Here is a 23,824-nt window from a genome sequence, read left to right as displayed (position 1 = left end):
TTATCTATGTTAATTTATCGTTCTTATCGTTCGTTATGTGTGTTTATAACTGTCAAGATATTAACTGGATTATCGAAATTAATTTCCTGTAACTTGAAAAGAGAGAGAGGATTCTAACATCTGTTAAATATTTCAAATTTTAATACATAATTTGCGATTGAGGTTCCTTCGATCGTTTTGATACTTGGCAGTATATAATAATCATGGTAGGTACTCTTTGAGATAACCGTTTAAAGCTACATTTGAATCATTTGGAAAATTTTAGGCAAACTTATCATGAATATTTATCATAAAATGTCAGATTTGTATATCATATCGTTTTATTATATGTCAATCTCGAGTTAAATTATCACCGATCCACTTTTGTATATCCGGAATCGGCTTATTCGTATATATATATTTCAAGTCTTTTTTTTTTTTTTTTTGTTGAAATGACGAAGGCTCTTGTTAGCAAAATAAAATTTATGTAATCTTAAGCTGCATAGATACTATACTCTGTGAATATAGTATAGTGTATATATATCTTATAACAATAGATATTTTAAATAATAATATATTTATATCTAATAGTAAACAATATTTAGATATAAATATTAAATTAATAAAATATTAATAGTATATAGCAGTATATTTTTGTATTATGTTATTTTTTTAATATTGACTTTATAATATTGACTTTATAATATTGACTATATTTAGTATAATATTGACTTTATTGAAAATTATTTTGCAGCACTATGATGTGGGAGGAGAGGCCTGGGATTTGTAAATAACCTAAAACGCTCCTGAGGAAAACCGCTTCGAGAAACGTCGAGCATCGAGCATCGAGCATCGACGTGCGTTGAGTACGCGCCTAGGCATTTTTCCCTGCGCCTTTCTTTCATCTCTCCGCCTCCCCCCTGCGCCGATACCACCAACGACGCCTACTTCGGTGCCAGTAGATAGGTAGGTTGGAGCAACAGGCCGACACACGCGGCTTGGCTCGGCGCTTCGGGGCGAGATCCGACACCGCGCATCATCAAGAGCTTTTTCCCGATTGGTGATTCGCGGCCGGGAGCGTGGTTGCCAGAGCTGTACATCATTAACGCGTTGCAGGTTGCCAGATCTTCGTCGTCGTGCCCAGAGTCAACGTAACGCGACGGCGCGACGGTGCACGGTGCACGGCGGAGTCGGAGCAACAGTCTTCATCGGTCATCGCTCAAAGGAGACCGGACCGGAGTCGTCGTACGATCGAGAAGAGGACAAACGACTCCTTTCTTGCTGTCGTCGCGTCGCCAGTTCACGACGTCTTTCTCCGTTCGTGTTCGAGGAACGCGGCTTTCTCGCCCCAAAGTGCTTTAATGTCCGACCATCCGGTCGTCTCGCGGAGCCAGGAACGATCGCGATCGTGATGTCGCGAAGTCCCACTGCATCATCGTTTCGCCGACTTATCGTGCCGTCGTCGTCTTCGTCGCTGATGTCGTCATCGTCATTGTCATTGTTATCTTCGTAGTGACGTATTTCGAGGAAACGGAGGCAAACGTGAGTGTAATTTCTATCTTTCTCTCGAATGCGCGCACTAACGAAGTTACGGGGAGAGGTTTCCCGGATACGTCTTCGTCTCGGCGACGATATCACCGACGCCAATGTTATCGTACAAGTGCTAGCGTCCGAGAGCGTCGCTGGTGAATGCAAGACGGGATCTTTGTAGCCTCGAGAGAGAGAGAGCACTCTTCCCCACCTCTCCATCTCTCTTTCTCTTTTTTCTCAGGTCGTGTTTCCTGTGCTCTCGCGCTCGTCACGAGTCTACGCAGGTAGGGCGAGCCGATACGTCGGTAGAGGTGGGAGAGACGACGAGAAGAGCGATTCCCGCAGTCTCAATCGGTGTAGGCCACCCGTAACATACGGAGATCGGGAAGCGCGATTGAAGAGCGGCGAGAGAAGAGGTAGGAGGAGGGCGGCGAGGGATTATCCCCATCGGAATCGTGGGGAACGCTGCTGGTATCCAGCAGCGGTGACGGCGACGACGGCGTTTTCCCGATTGTTTCATTCCGCCGTGGCGAGGCATAGGATACAGGTGGAAGCGAAGAAGAAGCCAACGACGGCGTCGTCCCGTGGGAACGAGACGATCGTAGAGGAGAGAAAGGGAAGGTGAGAGAAAACGAGAACGAAGAGAGGTCCACCTGCGTCGTACATACGCGGATACGCGAAAGAAGGCAACCGCGATCGGGAGTAAAGTCGGAGCAAGCGTTGCAAGTGGAGAACGGATAGACGCAGAAAGAGCGACGAGGACGCCAGGGGTCCACTATACATAAGCCAGAGAGAACGCGAGCGAGCGAGCGAACGTGTGATCCAAAATGGCGCTCAACCAAGACGTGGACCAGTTGACCAAGAGTAATCTCGTCGTCAGGGTGGACCAGAACTCCGAGTCCGATCTTCAGGCGCTATTCGACACCGTCCTCAAGCCCGACTCCAAGCGGCCGCTACAGGTGCCGCTGCGCATGCGCAATCTGCCGGATTCCTTCTTCAATCCGCCGTCCACCGGCAGCAAGAGCCCCTCGATCTCGCACTCGCGCGAGAACTCCGCGGATTCCGCGTTCGGGACCGCAGTGGCCGCTACGCCGACCCCGAGCGCGCCTAATGTAAGTGCCAACGGAAGCGGAAGCGGCGGCGGTACCACCGCAGGTGCCGGCGGAGGCGCCGGCGGTGGCGGAGGCGCGAATGCAGGTGCGGTCGCGGCCGCGGCCGCCGTCGCCGCCGCGGCCGGCATCACCGTCGCGCATCCCCGCGCCCACAGCAGCCCGGCCTCCCTGCAACAGACGTACGCCTCGGCGCAACAGGCGCCTCAACACGCGCCGCAGCCGCACGCGCGTCACCATCATCATCAGAAGCAGCGCAGCTACGACGTCATCAGCACGGTCGACGACCTGGGCCCGTTGCCGCACGGATGGGAGCAGGCACGCACCTCCGAGGGCCAGATCTACTTCCTCAAGTGAGTAACTCTCGAGCTTGTTTTCGTTTCTTTGCCGATTCGGCAGAGGAACGATGAGATGCGGTACCGATCTCTTTTTTTTCCCCTCCCCCGATCGGCTACGATTTTATCATTTTATGCATATGTATATGAATGTCAAGGTCTTTAAATGCACACTTTCTTTTATTGTATTTTTTTCTTCGAACGGTACATACTAGTTTCGTTTCCAGATTTCTGTTCCCTCACTGCGGTCATTAAATTGACAGAAGCGAGACATCGTGTTTACTCTTATCTTGCATTATATATTGAAATAAATTAATTGTGCCTTATCTTATCACTCGTATTTGATAATATAGATTGATGAGATATATCGACTTTCTCTTTTCGAAATATATAAATTAAAAAAGCGATAAAACTCGATTAATTACAAGTCTATTTTATATTCTAAGGCTATTCTCGCTATAAATGTAGAATACATACAGATTGAGTTATACATGTACATTTTATAACATAAAAAAGAAAGTTTTTTAAATGTTTTACCGATTTATTATATGCCATTGACCGAATGGTAGCATATAAAAAAAAAATAATTTATTTCAATGTATTTCGTAAGAGAAAAACTCACACGATTTCTCATTTCTAATGTCATAATCTTGTATAACTGCAGGAATCTTGAGGGCATCCTAAAAGTTATAATTCTGCATACATACGTACCTATATATTATAAATATATTTAGAACTGTGTGCAATATTTTTTTAAACTGATTTTCATAAACATATATATTGAGACTATAGTTTTATCATTTAATATACATAAAGAGATAGATTTTTAAACCGTAAACTGATATTTAAAAAAAAATCAGGATTTTAAAGCTATGAAAGCAACAGAGTCTAGAAGTTTAAGAGTCTTAGTTAATCATCTAATCAAACCTCTTATCAGATTAATTTATTTGAACGAAATAATCTTAAAATGTAAATATATGAAATACATACAAATGTACGATCAGGACAGTGTAGGAAAACAGTAAAACAGTTTTGTTTTTCTAAACTTGAGCACATTTCACGCTATGCGCGTCGCTATGGTTCATTAGAGAACGGTATTTTTGCGACTCATCGCCGTCGGTAATTTTCATCGCATAGAAGTCCCGCATACCTCAAGGCCGACACCGTCTTTATCGCGGCGACTCGCTCATCTTCTCTCTGTTCCTTCTTGCTCGTTGCTCCCCTCCGTTGGTCCCCCATCACTTCTCATCACGGTCGGCGAAGGAAGAAAGATGCGTTCTCTCGGCTCATCCGTTAAGCTACTCTTCGTGATGTTGCCAGCATCTCTTGCCCTCGGAACTGAATACGCGCGTCACAATGTTCGACAGCAAACAAAGTCGATGCAAATGTACTAATTATTCTAATTAACATATTCGGAAAGAGACGTCGTTATTAATAGAGAATATTTAAGATTTTTTTAACAAAAAACTTGGTACATTTATTTTTGTATGTTTTTTTTTTCATGGAACGGACGAAAGTTCCTTTAGAATTAGATCTATGTATGAAAAAAAAGGTAATTTCTGCAAAGACGTGTAATTTATAATAAAACAAAGAATAGCACATTCTCATTGATCACTTTTTTTGATGATTTTACTTTAATGAAAATATCGACGAACATTATTACTTATCGCAAATATTCAATAGTCAACGTTGCACATCTCTCTTGTGTTAACTGAAAGCTTCCAAAAATTAAAGCTCGTGAATATAGGTCTCTCTCTTGCAAGGATTTCGTTTAGATCTCCAAAATTATATAGATATACCTATTTTCCTGAAAAAAGACCAAATTTAAGCTCATAGAATTTTAAGATAATATTTTTAATTGCAAAAAAGCAGCTTGTGTCTCTCGTAACGCGATTATAAGTAAATTTCGAGGCGCTGTTACACGGGGCCTGACGAGAAGACCCTTAGATTCGTTCTTGGAATATGCTCTCTCACATCTTTTCGATGCTTCTGAAGAAGATGCGTGGGCCTCCCACCATGCACCTTAGCTTCTCTACCTGCTTCACCTGCGCCACCGTGACTACCGGGATTATCATGTGTCACCTGTCGTGAGAAACTCCGTCCTCGCTCGTTTCGATCCTTTGAACCCGAACGAACCTGCCAATGGCTGACAATTAGACTAATTTGCTTAAATATTTCTTAAAAATTTTCTTTTATACACAGACGTCGCGACATAAAATTGACGATCTTATAACATCTTTTGTAGCATACATCTCTGTTTTTTATTATCCAAGTACAGAGTGTGGCTATTAAAATATATTGTTATTCTTGATCATTTTCATAAACCGCATTTAAAAGATATTATTTCTTTTAATACAATTCTATTTAAAGAATGTACGTTAGAAGAATCATATTAAATAGAGAAATAAAAGTTGCATAGTGTTTGTTATATTTGTATATATATTTTTCAGCTTTTTCGGTACTCGATATTTATAATAAGATTAATTATACAATAACTTTTTTTCGATTTCTTCAAGTCTAAAGAGAATCGTACATATTAATGGAAAAAAATATTAATGCTTTGCGTCGTAAATTTCTCCTTTTCAAGGAGAAAGGTCTATTTTAATTAATTTATTACTAGAATATTTGTCATTAACGTTAAAATTATGAGTTATTCTACATTTTGTGTAAGCTTATCTTAATGGGTTTCATTAGTGAAACTAATTTATGATAACGAAAATATAATTTATGATTGACATTTGAAAAAGCGCTTTTATTAGTCACGATATTTGATTAATTATGAAATTTCCATTTTTTATTCTTTACAGTCTTTTCTTCTATCCCTTAATCCAAATAAAATGGCTTTTGTATTTTTCTTATCTAACGATTTCCTTTTCTGCCTCCTGCATTTTCATGCAAATGTCTTTGAGAAGGAAAATGCTTTTCTTTGTCTAATCTTTTCGTTCAACATTTACCTGAGCAATTTCTATTTTACGTGTAAATCCTTCGTGCTGCTACCTGCTTGAAAATCATAACAACGGTCACGTAGAGGATTTATTTTCGAAGAATACGTTTCACGTTTCTACGTGTTCGAGCGAATATCATTTTTATTTGAAAGAATAAAAAAGAAAGAAAGAAAAGATTTAAAACTTCATTTGTATAGTGCATCAATTCAACACAAAACGGTGTCTTTGATCTTCTTGTAAAATCTATATAATAATTTTGATCTTTTGATTCTCTTTCCATTTTCGTTTGATTTACTCATCGAATGTTACTTGCTTGTTATAAATTTGTATAAATTCTGTGTGTAGTTTCTGTGAATAGTTTCTCTTAAAATTGCTGAAGTTATGGTATGATAGATTTCGTCAGATTTAAAATCGAGTATTTCGAAATTTCATGCTTTCAATGAACGGCGCCAAGTGGCTATTAGTACAGAGAGACTAGATAGACAAGATGTTTATCTCAGATATCGCTCTGAACATCTTAAAGCCCATTAACAATAGGCAAAATATCCTTGAGATACGAGGTAATTTAGATAATAGCTTAATTACGCTTTAATAGCGCACTTTGTTTCTACATATCGACATTTATTTTTGTTTAACATTATCGGAAGGTCGACAGGAAATAGTGATTCGAACAGATAAAATAAAGCACTTCTACGAAAGCACTTGTCGTATCTAAATACATTCATTATACGATGTGCTACGATTACTTTCTTTAATTTCGGAAATCATCTCTTTAATGATTTTGAAGAAGAGATACACGCGATGAGAGATGAAAAAAAAAACGATTCGTTTTTTCGCCAAAGTATCAGCAAATAAATTTTAATAAATAATACGCACACCTAAAGGATCATTAGAAACAAATCATTTGCATGGAGAGAATGGAAAGGCTCTTCGATGTGCATCGTATCGGAATTCTCTACCGCATATTACGCCACCAGATTTACTTGCGCTACACAAATTTATGCGCGAATCGAAAGCGCCGTTTCGCGTTCATACCCGAATGTAAAAGTATATATACGGAGGAGAAGTACCTCCCCCCATTCTTGTGTGGGCCGATAATATAATTAATTATTTATCTCGCTATCGATATTTTCGCTGCTACATGTCTACTCTTATCAAGAACCGAGTTAAGATCTTTTTGTCGCGAACCGCGTAAATGAATCCGACAACGCGAATAAGTTCTCGTCATCGTCGATTTTTAAAGATTGACGCATCTATACTTCTTTTAAACGCGCCGATACACGCATATCGATTCGTATTAATCGTATTAATAAATTTTCAACATATCTCTGCGACGATAGCAAGTATTCTTTTTTTTTTTACGCATTGCGCAGTTAGAGATACTGAAGTTGATCTTTGATTTTTGCGAAAGCGCACAAGAAACCTGCCGCTGAAAGATCGCGTATATATCTCTTTTTTTTTTATCCCCCTCAAAGTTCAGTTTTCAAACACGCGCTCCATTTTCTACAGAACGTCGGCGAATTTTGCGGAAGCAGAGCACAGAGCTCATTTTTTTTTTGGTAGGCGTAATACGAGGCGCAGCGAGCGTGAGCTTGTTGGTAAAGTGCACTGCAAAATGCAGCCAAGCGAGTTGCACGCTCGCTAAATTACGCGGTAATGATCACCGGGAAAAGACCGTCTCTTTTCTTTTCTCGTAACAGTGTTATGATGGCGATATTTGCTACTTATAATGACAACAGATGCTATTCCGATGCCATGTACTCCGAAAAACTTTCGCTGCAACATGCTGTATTTGCATTTGTAAGAAAATTAAAGAGAGAATAAAAAAATATAATTATTTTAATACTATGTATTTTAAAACTATGTTAATACTAGACTGAAAGAATTTTCTCTTAGAATTTACCCTGAAAATCATGGTAATCGTGGCAATATGGAAAGAATTTTATGAGAATTTCTCTGTGTAATTAATATTTATCACAATAAAAATAATATCTATCACAATAAAATATAAAACATGTTTGATTAATTTTACTAAACTGCATGGTAAAATTAATCAAACATGTTATATTTTAGTTGGCCTAAATAATATTTCGCTCCTCAAATAATTTGTTAATTTATACGAGCCTATTATTATTTAATGTTATATTTTATTGTAATAGATATTATTTTTACTGTGATAAATATTAATCAAAGAAATTCTCTAAAATTCTTTCCATACCATATTGTCCCACGATTATCATGATTTTCAGGGTAAATTCTAAGAGAAAATTCTCTCTGTGTACTACTGTTTATTACACAACTATTATTTATTACTACTATTAATAAATAGATCATAATCACGATCGTGATCTCATCTAATCGCGAAAAAAATGTCTCTCTTATTGCACTTGTTTCTTTATGTATCAATACTATCAATTCAGCTGATGCTTATATTTTATTTTGTTTATTTTCTTTCGAGTTCTATCGTCTCACAATTTTTTTTCTACCGTATATAGCCTTGCCTTTTTATTTTTGTACTTTTTTTCGCATAATTCTCGTTTTATTACTTCTCGTTATATTTATTTGATACCTCGGCTATTATTGATTATGATGTTTGTGCGTTTTTCACTTTTACGGCACTGCTATATTTTACTCTGGATTTGAAAGTCAATCATTTCTCATCAGCGCGCCGAGTGTGGTAATAGATTATTCTGAAAGAAAAAAATGATGACTCCATTCTAGATCATATAAATTGAAAACTGCATGCTCATATACATACGTTCATTATGTTGCAATAAATTTATTTTTCTTGATATCGTATTCGAAAAAAAATTAAATATATTTTTAGTATTTCAATTTTTTTAAGAAAGGAGATTTTATTTAAAAAATATAATCACTTACTGTCACTTTCAAGCTATTTCCGCAAAGCTAATTTTTTTTATAAAAGATATACTATACAGCACTATAATAACATATCATACATGAATATTTTTTCCAGGTTATTGTATAGTTTATATAATTTTATATATTTGTCGCGAGATATTACTCTACGTTTATTGATGCAAATTTTTGTCTTATATTCTTTTTACTTTTGAATGTAACGTTATAATATGATCTCTTTTCGTTCTGAAAAATCTTCCAAGAAGATTCACTCATTCGCTCATTCACTCACTTATTCAATCATTCTTCTTCCTTCTTCCTCTCTTCAAATACGCGTTTGTCCAATTACTGTCGACCGTTCCGAGGCTTTTGGATCCTATCCAGCGTTGGGACTTATTAAAATCTAATTTGCGTAATTGAAACGTGGTTTCAGCCGCGAATAAGTCGACCGTTTGCTAGCTTGAGTATGATTTTGGATCACACTCCCGTATTTCACGTATTAATATCGCGTATTAATAATACATTGCCTATTAATATCGCGCCCACTCTGTATCCTTATTAGAGAAAATACCACGCACTCTGCGTATTTTTAATCCTCTGCCCATTCCGTATGTAAAGTTACGAAAAAGAAAAAAGTACGTCCGATCACGTGTTATCGATTATTATCGAGTGTTTTAACGCGAAAAAACTGGTCGACTCGCCCTGTCTTGCAAAAACTCGAGGCTTTATTTCAGTATCATTTTCAGCGTTCAAAACACGCGAAGAAAACATGATTCTTTTCTATCACGCGCTCTGTCCGGACAAATAATTTCGATTCAAACTAGCTTCTACGTATTTCAATACACTTCTCGTTCTTGCATTCCCAGATGCTATCGCGACAAACATTTGTGTGAACTTAACACTCTCTATTTTTAATAAATTAAATTTTTAATATAGAAAATAATATTTTGTTTGTAATAACAATAACTTCGTTCGTAATCAAAACCAGAAAAAGAGCATTTTGAAAAATTGATTGAGTCATCCGACATTAAGATAAAAAATATCGTTGATACATCTTAATTTAGAATCATTTATAATGATTTTCCTTTCGTTTTTAGTTGCGTCGCTTAAACGTTATAATATATAATATTTATAAAAAAAAACACAACTTTGCCAATTTTAAAGATATATCACAAAGCTTGCACTATTTTTTAGAATTGTTTGTAATTGTGTTTCTAGTAATTTTTCTGCTGACTTTTTTAATGCCAAGTTCATTTAAGTACGATTAATATAACGCGGAAACCATATAATAGATATTTTATTATATTCATACTATTTTATATTGTTGCACATGTTGCATGTTTGGAAAAATACATTTTTAAATTCTACAATATAAGATATATAGAGGAAGATTAAAAGAATAAGCCAATATTCGATATCCAATAAATTATATTTTTTTAAACATATCTGCATACACACACTTTCAACGAAAAAGAAATAATAATACAGTTATATATACTTCATATAAATGATATTTTTTCTAAATGGAATAATATCACTTAAATTTATCGTTAATGACTGTCATTAATCATTTTTATTTCTAACTAATCTCAATTATCTAATCAACTTTTTATATCACAATTAATGTTAGAATCAGAAAAGTAGCAGAGATAATAATACGAAGAAACACGATTGCTAAAAAAAAAAATGAATCGTAGACACATTTCTATTGATATATGAATGAAAAATCTATATTTCTTATAAAGATTATCAGTTTCAACTTCTAAATTTGTGATTAAAAAAAGCACATATAAGAGAATAGAATATCATGTATCTGCGATTCTAATGCAGATTTTAATATTTGAAAGCATCATCTTTCTAAAATCATACAATTACATTTTTCGAATTAGTTTATATCTTTTTCAAATATGACTTCTTTTTAAAGATTGAAGAGTTTGAATGTATAATTATGAAATGATTTTAATGCAATATATATAACACTTTTACTTAACAATCTTTTCATGATTACGGGCGATATTCGAGTAGAATAAAATTTGACTTTAGGGACTTGACTTTAGGATTTTCAAGCCTCTAATTCTAGCATATAAAATCATCAAATTTTATAGCATAATAATAAAAGAGACGTCTCTTTTACAGTGATATATTGAAAAATCATAAATAAAGAGAGATTCGAACTCCGAACGTTTCCTTCTCGATCGTTTCGTCGAACACAGGTGAGACAATGGCTTTCGGTCGAGCATTTGAGCGCGTTCTTATCGCGCTGCTCGTCTTTCGCCAGGCAAGAGACGCAAGCATTCCTTCAAGGTTTCCGACGTTTGCGTCGATTCACGTAGCACTTATGGTCGAGTCACGTCTTATCGGAGTAGAATACGCGATACTTCTTGTCTCGGTTGTCGATTGTCCAGAAGAGCTCGGAAAATAACGAACGAATATATATAGAAAAACTTATTAAATTTAAGCGTTAAAATTCAACGGGAACAAATCGCGCGTAAAGAATCAGCTGATTGTCATTTAAATGGAAGCTAATCAAACGATAGGTATATATTATATTTTTTTAAAGCGACATCGCATTTAATCTCTATCGATTTTTAACATAAATATGCGTAAATCAGTTTCGAGGGCGGCTAGATTGTCGGATATTTCCAAATCGAAGTCACCGGTGAAAGTTGTACGCTACATCAGTATCCTGTTACATTTCAAGGTCGGATCGATTAGCGTGAACACACATTTCGTTACTTTTCCTGCATCCGCGAGCTTTTGCTCAGAGTAGATTCGCCATCCTAGTATTCGAATGTTGCATAGAAATTCACGGTGTGATATTAATGTGTATAAACGTCTATGGCGACCGAGATAAGATGCGAGAAAGGAGGAATGTAGACACGAGAGTTAAATTAAGTTTTCGCCAAACTCGTCTACGGGTTTTTACGGGTTTTGGATGGGCACAGCACGTCCCCTTAATGAGAAAATATATCCGAATAATACGATAGTTTTAGAATGAAATTTACCGTTGGTGGCATCGTAACGCGCCATCGTTGGCAAAGATGCGACGCTGTTACCTCGTCGTCGCGTCGTGCCGCGCTGCACCGAGGCTAAAGACCCCGACACACCTGTACACGAGAGAGCTTAGACGACAAATGCGAATGCCAGACACGAGGATAGATCGCCGGGAGCGCGGGGCGAAAGTTCAAGGCAGTGCGACGCGCGACTCGTATTGTAAAATTTGCTCGGTGCAGGGCAACAAGAATATTCCCCTCGACTCTGTTCCCGTTTTCGTGTAATTTTATTTGGAATATATTAATTTGAGATTCGAATTGAATGGATGTATCGCGGGAAGAGGGACTGTATATTTATATACCGAAAAAAAAAATTAAATTACGTATGATTCATTAAAATTGTTCTATTAATAAAATTTTGGAAAAAAGAGGAAAGTTGATCGCGTTAATATATATGGATGTCGCAAATGTATCATAAAATCAAAGCTGTAATTCTCTATCTTGCTCTCTGTGTAACTCAATTTGTTATTATCCTCTCGCGAGGATTCCATTAACTAAAAGCGTTAGATTCCAGCACGCGTTACTCATTTTCGCGAAGGTAAGGCCGCGACATCAGCAATTTCATATACAGATAAACGGGAAGTAGTTATCCAGAGTGTAGGAATCTCTGCTTGATGATGCCGAGAGGTGATTTTAACTTTAAACTTCGTGTACCGTTAGTGCTTCCCGAGAGGTTGCACCATAAATAACGTGTGACATCTTAATCGCACCGCACAAGTTATTTCGCGTTAATCCCCTAATCTTGACGGCGTATCCTACGAAATGTATTTCACCGCCTCGTAATTTAGGGTTAAAATATGTATTTAAATACATAAGATTTGTGCGCACGTGTGTATTATTATGATATTTCCATATATGCCTCCTTTCTCTCACTCTCTCTAATTTACTTTCATAATTTCGTCCAAGATCAGCTCGAAATTGATCAGACAGTTTGCAGATAAAGAGAAACGCTAGGCACATTCTGGATGGACAAGTTTGTCCATCATTCTGTATGTTTTAGATTGATTAAAACCACGTTGAAAAATCGTGTTTTTGAAACTGACATTTCACGAGAAATAAAACACAATTTTGCTTAGTGTGCGAACGTCACAAAATTTGCGAGTCATTAGGCGGTAAACATACATACATCATCATATGTATGTGAGATATGCAAATTGAGCATTTGCGAAATCATTACAAAATCACGAGACTTCGTCGCTTGGGAGTTTCGGAGTGGACAAAGGTCAGTCTCAGTGTTTTTCTAATACGAACGTGTTAATTTCCACTTTTGTATCGTCACTTTTAATTGTCGAGTGTGAAATATTGTTTGTCTATATTAGAAGCGAAACAAATTTTCGCGTAATCTTACAATTTTTTTGCGCAATTTTTTTTACATCAGTCGTGCATTTATCTCTCGATAATAGCATAAATTAAATTTCGAAATCTTCTTAACAATTTTATACGCGTGTATATATAAATTAGACATGTCGGTGCGACATATCTATTTTGACAAGCATGTCTCATAAGACTTATCTTGTGTCGCTGTCAAAACAAACTTTCGATTAATCTGTTATCGTCACGGGGATTAATTTGTCTGACGCTAATTAACGTCGATATAATTCGCGGTCGCTATAAACAATCTTTGCCTTCGCGAGGCATTATTTATTTTCTTTTTTAACACTTCGCCGGTTTTTAGTTTTCTACCAGTTTGTACTTGTGATTAATTCATTTTCGCCCGAGGTTGCGTAAACGAGAGCCTAAATGCAAAACATCCGACAACGATAAGACTAAAAACAAAGTCACGAGGGTAATTTACAATCCAATTGCAATTCAATTTGAAATCTTAATCTTATCGAAAATGATTGCCATAATAGCGACTCAGCTGTTAAGCTTTTCACTCTTGAATTTTCGATTCTTCGTACTGAAGCTTTTAATAAAATCCGTGGAAATTCTAGATGACCTAATGACACTAAATCCATAGGAATTATCCGCTAAACGAAGCCTGTCAATCTGACGTCAATTAGAAGCAAAAAAGCCGCAATCACAGTCGTATCATTAGACCCCTAAGGTCTTACAATTAGATCCCTAAACCGGAAAGGCGAAACGAACACGCGTTCCTCGCGAGAGAGGGCTAGGACGAGACTCGCCCTTAAGACCGCGAAGAGCCGGGGGTTCGAGGAGGAAATCCGCGAGAAGGAGGCTGCGGAGAACCGGGCAGACCAGAGAGCAGCAAAGGAGAGAGTCGATACGAGAGTGTCTATTTACGAGTTGTCCGGCGCCGTGATGTCCGGAGTAAAAATACACCGTAGAGTCTGCGCGCACACGCGCCACACACGGAACCCTCTTACAATTCTCCGACGCGCGTTCTCGGTTCTCTTCTCTTGGTCGCTCAACGTCCCTGCCTGCTTTCCCCCCGTTGCCACCCTCCCTCGTGTTCCTCTCTCTCTCTCTCTCTTGATCTCGTCCGCCCGGTGATCTTCGGGGCCCAGCAGTTCCTCTTTGCTGGACCACGGCCAACCGGGAGCGGTGGAGAACGCGAGAGCTATACAGGCTCTCTCAGGCGCGTTTAGGGTGAGAAACGCAACCGTGTTGCCATTGTACAGGGTGCCTATTACGGGTTTCAGAAATTTCGCAGAAAAGGAATTATTGCATTTATTGTGAAGAAACGCTGTCGACATACACTCCTTTTTTCTTGTCGCATCTTTTTAATGCAAAACGATACTTCGTCAGCAATGTACCACGAATTTAACTTGTCTTCGTTATAGATGGACTTTTATTTTTTTTTCCTCAGTCTCGTGAGACGTCTTGTGGTGAGGTTTTTTGGGTGAGTTTACTCACGAGATAAAAATTACAAAAGTGAGAAATTCACTAGATTATCTATGATTTCATTTGTCGAAATCTAGTGAATCTTTCACTTTTCTAATTTTCACCCCGTGAGCAAACTCATCCAAAGCACCGTAATAGGCACCCAGGGTGTTCGCCACTCGCCACAAGACGTTTCACGAGACTATGAGAAAAAAAATATAAATCCATCTATAATGAAGACAAGTTAGATTCGCGGTACGTTGTATCGTTGACGAAGTATCGTTTTGCATTAAAAAGATGCGACAAGAAGAAAAGGAGTGTATATGTCGACAGCGTTTCTTTACAATAAATGCAATAATTTCTTTTCTGCGAAATTTCTGAGTTTGCGTTTCCCTAAAAAATTTCTATTAAAAAAATATTGGGGGATATACGTCTATAAAAATCGATGAGTACCATAATCGAATAAAAAATATAAAAATATGAAGAGCTTCGATATTTTCATTAGGAAAAAAAATTAATTTCAACTTTTATATATATTGGAATTTTTTTTCTCGAAATGCAACGATAAGTCATAACGTTTGAATAGTCTCGGGATGATTAATAAATCGAGCTACAGTCAGATTGGCGTGATGTTTACAAACGCGTGCCCATTGCAAGGCAGGTACGTGTTCGTCACGCAGGTACCGTCTATAGTTTGATGTGTGGGTGCAGAAATATAATCGTAAAATGACGTCACACGCGTGTGCTGTGCAAAACAGACTTCCTTTCGTTCTTTTGCCCTCCTCCGAACTGTAAGCATAAATTTACTGTTGCGACGAAGAAGAGAAATATCGTACTTTATATCGTTCACGTTTAGCTAATCCTTAAACGCATCTAATAGAATAAGAAAAGAATTTTATTTAAAAACTATTTTATTTAAATAGTGACCACACTTGAGCCTGCAAATTTTTATTTTCAAGAGGTTTTATAATTTATATTCGCCTGAATAAATTTTTATTTACATACAATATTTTTCTGTGTGTATGTGTGTAAGAAATAAAGAGAGAGACGAATAAACTTTCATTTGAATATATTTATTTGAGTGGGATACACACATACAAACACATTTTTGAAAAGTTTTCGAACAATTATTCATTATTCCTGAATAATACTATTTATCACTTATGTTATGTGTAAATTTACTGAATTCTGCGATAGGGCACGTATTTAAAAAAAATTTCCTTATTTCGAACTAATTCAAGGCGTACCCGACTCTCATGGGAACTATCGTTTCCACATGTTTAATAAAAGATGGCAAGATTAAAAGATCGCCTTTATTTTGGGCGTCAAAACCTACGCTCTAACCCACGTCGCCTCGCTGCTTTGCTTCAGTCTTTTGAATGGAAGTATTTTTAGCACGCGCCTACTATATGTGGATAACTGTACGCGCCGCGTCGCGTATTCAGTTTCCACAGATCGAGTACCTGAAGCCAACATTAAAGTGTACGATATAGCATATATTCAAGCTAAATTTCGCACACGCAATCGCATTAATTACATTTCTGATAAAGGCACAGTGCGCTGTATAAATATATTTTTATCTGGACCGATTATTTGCGCACCAATTTTTTTTTTTTTTTTTTGTTTTTTTTGTTATAACTCTAAAACTCAACTATGATACTATATTATATATTAAATTGCCTACATATATTATTATACATTGCAAACGCGATATATAGAATATTTTATCGAACACACGGATTCGCAGTTTGATATATTTCTATTTGATAGCAAAACTAACGAAATTGAAATAAATTAATTTCCTATTTATTACAACAAAAAAAACAAAAGAAACTTTGCGAATAAATCTTTTATACTTTTTGAATAAATCATATATTATAATTATTTTATATAAAAATGAGGAAACTATCTGGATCGAGATGTTTCTAATATCTTTGAATGACGAAGATTGAACGAGGAAGATTATTATCTAAATTGTTTAATCTTTCTTTAATTTTATACTAATTCAATTACTTGTTTCTCATTATTTCGACGATTAATTGTTCTTTTATATCGTTATTTATTCAGCCAAAAGTTCCATATTTGTTTATATACACATACATGCTTTACGCATTTTGCCATAACGCACATCTCGATATAATGCAACATATTATATTCGATGACTCGTAATTCTAAAAAATCGCCGAAGTTTTATTTTGAAATTTTTTAATCCTCGCTGCTTCTCGAAGCTTGTACATAAAGATCTGAATATTTTTGACTCTTCTATAAATCTTTTTCAAAACTCGGAATTTTTTTAAGCACAATATATATTTTTTTTATCTTCAAAGGAAAATAATATCTTTCGCACATTATAAACATTTTTATTTTATTCGCAATTTTAGTTTATTAATGCTAATTTCTTTCCTCTCTCTCTTTCTCCTCTTTTGAAGACAGCTTGCACTTATTTATCTCGTTGTACTCGATGTGTCTAATGAGCGGCATAATTTTCTTTTGCAGTCACCTAACACGCAGCACGACATGGGAAGATCCACGAAAAACGGCCGCAGCCGCGAATGTGGCCGCGGTAGCCGCCGCCGCAGTCGAGAGCAAATCCAACCCCAACGCGCTTGGTCCACTGCCGGACGGATGGGAACAGGCGCGCACAGTCGAGGACGAAATCTATTTCATCAATCATCAGACCCGCACCACTTCGTGGTTCGATCCGCGAGTCCGTAAGTTTTAAAGAATTCCTTATCTTCCTTTGCGGAGTAAATGCGGCATAGAATAAAATTTCCGCGAATATCCAGGCAACCATCCAAAAATCAAGAAACATTTGAGAAACACTCATCTTTTTATTACCGAATCGAAAGATAATTGGCTTAGTTTGAACAATTGTCATTTAATCTTTGAATGAATTTTTGAATGAATCTTTTACGTATATTCTTATGTAAGATATTGTTTCTTCAGCGCCACATCTTCAGAGAACTCCGGCATCCGGTGCGATGCTGCCGCAGAGCAGCTGGCTACAGCCCGCCGGTGTCATTCAAAGCAACCAGAGTCTGCAGGTCTGCCAGCAGAAAATTCGCCTTCAATCGCTACAAATGGAACGTGAACGCCTCAAGCAACGGCAGCAGGAGATCATACGCAGTCAGGTTAGTACTTGAAGATCGCTCGCAGAGTATAATATCGCGTAACAGCTCACATTGCATTCATCTTCTTGATAAGTCACGCATGTGTCTTGTTCAACAGGAGCTGTTGCTGCGACAGAGCAACACGGACGCCGCCATGGATCCGTTCTTATCGGGGATTAACGAGCAACACGCCCGTCAGGAGAGCGCCGACAGCGGCCTAGGACTTGGTACCACTTATTCCCTTCCTCACACTCCGGAAGATTTCCTTACCAATATCGACGACAACATGGACGGCACAAGCGGTAAGAGCGATTTGCGTAAGTGTTTCGGAATGTGAAACTTTTCCCGCAATCGTATCCCGCTACTATCATCGCATCCATCACCGCATTTGTAAAAAAACAAAAAAAAAACAAAAAAATCAAAAATGTGCTAAAAAAAACATTGTCCGTGTGTTTTGTTGCCAAAGAATTCTCAATTCACGATTTATGAATAATTATTTTGCGCGATTGTTCCGATTGCAGAAAGGCACTGTGCGTTGATTGATCTTACGAAACGATTATACCGAAGCCATAAATACATAAGTACGTATTTACAACGGTATAACATTGTGTTTAGTTATACTTAAGTCTTGATCATCTTTTTCAGACGGGGATGCGCCAATGGAGACGCCGGATCTGTCAACTTTGAGCGATAACATCGATTCGACTGACGATCTTTTACCGTCTCTTCATGTAAGTATCTCAGTATCTCAAAATTCCATCTAGAAATTTACAGATAGTTTTTATAGAATTTTAATCATTAATAGATAATAAACAATTATTGTTTGAAGTAAGATGTGATAGTAGTTTAACGTATCCATTATTATCAAAATTATTGATTTTTGTCTTTGTTCAATTTAAAAAAAAAATAATTTTATATGTATGTGAGAGAATGGCCACTCTCTCTCTTAATTCGCAATCGTAAAAATGATTGTGTATCATTTTTAAATAAATTATTATTTTCATTATTGTCATGATAAACTTAGCATAAATTTCTTTAAATAATTTAAAGAGAGAGAGGGAGGGAGAGAGAGAGAGAGAGAGAGAGAGAAAGTTTAAATATAATTAAATAATTTTATATACCTGCTTTTATCTCATTTATAGTTGATTCGTAATTATATAAATTATATAAATAATTATATAAATAATTTCCATAAATAATTATATAAATAATTTCCTTATATAATTATAAATCAAATTTCCGAGCAAATTTCTATATTTGTTAGTATATGTTGAATGGACAATAAAGAGAATACATCTTAATATTTTAATTTACGCCGCGCATGTACATGGTTATTTTTTATGTATGTTATTGTTACAGTTGAGTGAAGATTTCAGCAGTGATATATTGGACGACGTACAATCACTCATAAATCCTAACACGACCAAAGCCGACAACGTGCTGACATGGCTGTAGAATCGAGATCGCACGTGCAGCGGATTTTCGTGGATTCTCACAAGTGGCCTCGTAAATAGCACCGTGCAATATCGACGCCTTCAATCAATGATACGAGATTCTCCAGGGAATCTTTACACAAAGATTATTACGATTTATTTTATATATGAAAATTATACATTTAAAATAAATTTATATATAAGAAAACTAAGCTCACATATCTGTGCAAAACAGATTTTCAAACTATACAGTGGCCTTTAATTGCACGCAATGCTCAAATTTAGACACGTATACATATATATGTACATATACAAGTGTAAGGATTCCCATTCTCTTTCGGTTCTTGTTTCTCTCTTTCTCTTTTTCTTGAGTGTAGGGTACGATAGTGTGTATGTGCGTGCGAGAGTTCTAAGTGTTTTGTATATAAGTTTATACTTCCTTGTACACTGCCTGAGAAGAAGAGGAAGACAGAGAGAGAAAGAGAGAAAAGTGGCGATTATATTTGTGGCAATTTATAATGTGAATTATAAATAGAAGAGCTCTCACATAGGACAGATTTTACATATATATATATATATATATATATATATATATATATATACATATATATAAAACAATGATAAATCGCAATAACTGCTATCTTTAATTGCTACATATGCCAGAAAAAGGAAATTATCGCGGAAATATGAAGAATAACCATATATGTTACAATATATCGAAATTTCTTAGTGTTTTCGTGTCGAGTACTTTCTAAAAATTTACTTGACATTTTTATATAATCGGTCGAAAACTTTTCTATTAGCTTTTGGATTTAAATCATTTGCGTACAAACCATAAGAAGATATAATTACAAACTTTCTGTCTTATCTTTTGTAATGCGTGTACACAAACGTTTATTTACGAATGCTGTCATATTCGTTAAATTTAATGATCTCTCATGATGTATCTCTACGATTGATTGCATTTATAATGTTCTCCTTTTCGAATATCGGAACTCTTCATTTCTACATCGAAATTCTATGAACATACTGATAATTTGCGATCGTATTCGCAAGAGAGATTCGCAATCGTAAAAATTACATCATGATATTAGATTTTTGTGCTAGAATTCAATTTCATCTAGCTATAATAAATTAACAACGCGTTATTAAAGTTAATTGCCGCATTAAGAATTTGCATTTTTTTTATTTTATGACGATTGGTTGCGTTAAAAATTATTGTCAAGTAATAGGTCATTATTGTAACACACGTTTACTCTTTATATTTGTACAAAAAACTTAATACTCTGTTTTCCTTTCTTAGCATATGTAACTTTTATTTATAATTCATACTATACAAAGACACGAATAATAATTTACGAATATAAGTCATAATCATGTTTGACGAAGCTCTTCATATTATTAGCTTAAAGATCATCATTTATTTCGAAACAATATTACAGAGCAATGTAATGGTTTACTGGACAAAGATTGAAAAAGTTTTTAATGACATATAGACGTTTGTCAATATTTCGAATATGACATATACAGACGTGTTGTATAATGTTTAATATGCGGAGATCGAAGACGAATCTCCGTGAGTTGCCAATTTCGGGATGCATTACGGATCATGATGAAGCGATTGCGATCCCACTCGTGGTGTAATTTTATACAAGCGATCATGTGTTTGTAAGAGTGCCTTATCTTTATATAATTAATTAACATGACACGACCCGCCGGTCGTCGTTTTTCGACAATAACCGTCCATTACAATCGAAACATTACGTGAATATCATAATTTTATTGATAGGCAACACATTTTTAGAACTTCGGCTGAATGAGTTTTTCCGCCGAAAATAAATGCAAAATGGAAGAGAGATAGAATATATATTTTTTTTATATGTAAAGTCTATATACTTGTTACGGATTGCAGTTATATTGGTATTTTTCGAGAAATCCTGTTAGATTGTAAACTTCTCTTACATTTTATACATTATTATATACAGTAATAAAGATTGCGCGCGAGATCGAGAAAAGTATATATATATATACAGATATTTACAGATTTACATGTATCTTATTATCTACATAAGAGAGCTTTCGCGTCCTGTCCCTTTAGATAAAGGGTACTGGAATGACGAGAGAAAGAGGCCGCTAACACATTGAATTTTTTTTATATTTCTCATAAATTAACTCGGCCTAGTTATCATTGCAAATCGAGATGATTTCGGTGAAAAAGATAATGCATCTATACATGCAATTTATCATATGTGGCAGCTTAGAAAGTGCGGAAAACGCAGAAATTTAGGCAACTGTTTTTGTTCCTTTCAGGCAACGATGTTCACAGATCACTGAACACGCGTGAATAGCCGTCAATCGCGTGATCGAAATTAATATAATCATGGACATGGACAATAAAATATAATGTACAAAAAAAAAGAAAAATTATGTAGAAAATAATTGTTTCAATTGAGAAAATGAAATTTGTACTAATATTTATATTGCAACCTGTGAGAAAAATTAATATCGATACGCGGTTTCGTCATGAAATGAAAATAGTTGCGTGAATTTTTGATTCTTTATATGTTAAGAATATCGACAATCTTATCGTATAAACTTTCTGTATTATCGGTTCTCCCGTCTTTTCCTGTAACTAGGAAAAGTCTCGGAGAAAAGAGAGGTAACTTTCATTTCGTTATTCGCACGCTTCTGCGTTGTCTTTTCGTTTCAACTTTGTCGTGCGAATGCCGAATATTTTCGACTACTCGTTTACTTTTTTTCTTTTAAGATAGTAAAAGAAAGTGATCGTATTATATATATATATATAAACGTTGACTTGATCTTTGTGTCACTATCCATATTTTTAGGCTGAAGCTCTGGAAGACAGGTTGACGTCACACGTTGAATACGATGAACGTGAAACTTTCTTATTTTATGTAAACTAGGTATCGATCAGAATTATTGATTGTATTTGAAATTGTAATTGAAACATTTTTAATGCGTTTTATGCCGGATTAGCGATACGCGTTTTGAGTTTTATCCAATTTTGAGTTTTTCTTTTATTCGCTTTTTCCTTCCTATTTTCTAATTTTTCTCTAATTTTACTCAGCCGGTTTTATTTTCATTTTATTCGAGTTCGCCGTGTTCCACGATGTTTTTTTTCCTCCGTTCGAGATCATTATTACGAATCGGATGCGTTTCTTAACGATCGTCGATCCGATCGACCGTTTTCCAGAAGTGTCAGACCAAGTGCGTTTAATGTATTATTTTAATTGCAATATAACGATACTACTAGTGTTTATCATACTGTATCTTGCTTTTAGTCTAAACACAGTCTAGATTACATTTCGGGGAGCATTGCGACACGAAAACTTGCCTAAGTGCCTTCATCCGAATTTTTATATCGAAACTCCCCATTTAGGTTGCGCATATATGCGTCCATAATATCTGAGATTATATACAGAACAGAAAACGATTAGTTGTTTAATATCAGTATTTAAATATGCTCATTGGAAGTAATTTGTGACATAAATTTTTATATCGATAACAAGTGCCTTTACAATAACGATAACAATAAATATATATTATTTACTTACTTATTGAGAAGTAATATTTCTTAACTCTCAAATCCTTTTTTCCTACGCTCCATTATCATTAGAATAAAACATTACTGCTGATTAGATATACAGCATATATTTTACCTTCTTTATTGATAACTTTTTAATGAAAAAATATATAAATAGCTGAAAAGAGAGACGTTATTTAAAATCATAATATTTATAACATAAAATTAAATGCGCGAATTATTAAATATAAAAATATAAAAATTCAATCGCTAGATCAGATTTCGTAAAAGTGTAATTCTAGCGCGAAACAGGTAAATGTGAAAATAGTAAAACGAAGTATTGAAAAATGCATTGAGAAACGATTTACAAAAAAGGGTAGAATAAGGACGCGGATTAGTCGGGATGCTTGAGTTTTCAAACCGTTCCTTTCCTGTTTTTTGTCGAAAGAAAGTGCTCTAGAATTATCTGCGCCTAGAGTTTTTTAAATGCTCTAAAAGTTTTAGCTTTTAGCAATATATTACGGAAAGTGTGTAGCAATAAACATAATTTCCAAATGTAAAGTGTGCATACTAATAAAAACGAGGTGAATTCGAAAGAAACCTGTGAGAAGAAAATCTTCTGAAGTCCACCGATCATTTTTTTGACAAATTTTTTTATAATAAAAAAAAATATTTTTTTGGTAAACGAGCGAGAGAAGAAATACGTAAAAGTTTTGTGCAAAAAAATCTAAAAAATTATATACATCAGAAAAGATTTCTCTTTTTCTTAATTAAATTTATCTTTTGTTTTTTTCTTTTTAATACATTCCAAATTATTTATTTTTTATTTTATTATAATTTATTGCTAATAGAGAGTCGTCCTCATATATATATATATATATATATATATATATGAATTTTGTGAAAATAAAATGAGGACATTCTTTTAACCATAAAATATAATTACTATATTATTATATTATTATTTACAAAATATTAATATTTTAATTTTTTTAACATATTATTTAAAAATTTAATTAGCAAATTAATGCTTTATTAATATTTTTGACTGAAATCAGCTATTTAAGGATTTTATTTGCTAATTAAATTTTCATATTATTAATAATATATATATATATATATATATGTTAGAAAAGTAAAAAT

The 23,824-nt window shown here is 35.5% G+C and overlaps 1 protein-coding gene across 3 annotated transcripts; it reads left to right on the top strand.

The window, feature by feature from the left end:
- Positions 1-734: 734 nt before the first annotated feature.
- Yki (Transcriptional coactivator yki) lies at positions 735-22,711 on the top strand. Of its 3 annotated transcripts, none has more exons than XM_083051008.1 (7): positions 735-2,971; positions 17,091-17,305; positions 17,541-17,725; positions 17,823-18,021; positions 18,226-18,285; positions 18,350-18,435; positions 19,064-22,711. In XM_083051008.1, exons 1-7 carry the CDS (start codon positions 2,337-2,339, stop codon positions 19,157-19,159), a joined length of 1,476 nt encoding a protein of 491 aa, XP_082907134.1. In that variant the 5' UTR covers positions 735-2,336; the 3' UTR covers positions 19,160-22,711. The 3 variants fall into 3 exon arrangements, with proteins under 3 accessions (XP_082907134.1, XP_082907137.1, XP_082907138.1); XM_083051011.1 differs by having other exon boundaries at positions 738-2,971; positions 17,823-18,006; XM_083051012.1 differs by lacking the exon at positions 18,226-18,285 and having other exon boundaries at positions 738-2,971; positions 17,823-18,006.
- The last annotated feature ends 1,113 nt before the right edge of the window (positions 22,712-23,824 follow it).

This window comes from Prenolepis imparis, unplaced genomic scaffold (genome assembly GCF_030444845.1).
Source record: "Prenolepis imparis isolate NDT839.2.m4 unplaced genomic scaffold, iyPreImpa1.0 SCAF_12, whole genome shotgun sequence".
Taxonomy (NCBI): Eukaryota; Metazoa; Arthropoda; class Insecta; order Hymenoptera; family Formicidae; genus Prenolepis; species Prenolepis imparis.
Note: the sequence above shows the minus strand (reverse complement) of the source record. Positions and strands in the feature narration are given on the sequence as shown.

Bases quoted from the DNA above. Each gene is read 5' to 3' on its own strand.
- Yki (XM_083051008.1), top strand. From the start codon at position 2,337: ATGGCGCTCAACCAAGACGTGGACCAGTTGACCAAGAGTAATCTCGTC. The intron at 17,726-17,822 runs GTTAGTACTTGA...CTTGTTCAACAG, and splicing joins AGGAGATCATACGCAGTCAG to GAGCTGTTGCTGCGACAGAG. The intron at 18,022-18,225 runs GTAAGTGTTTCG...TTCCGATTGCAG, and splicing joins AAGCGGTAAGAGCGATTTGC to AAAGGCACTGTGCGTTGATT.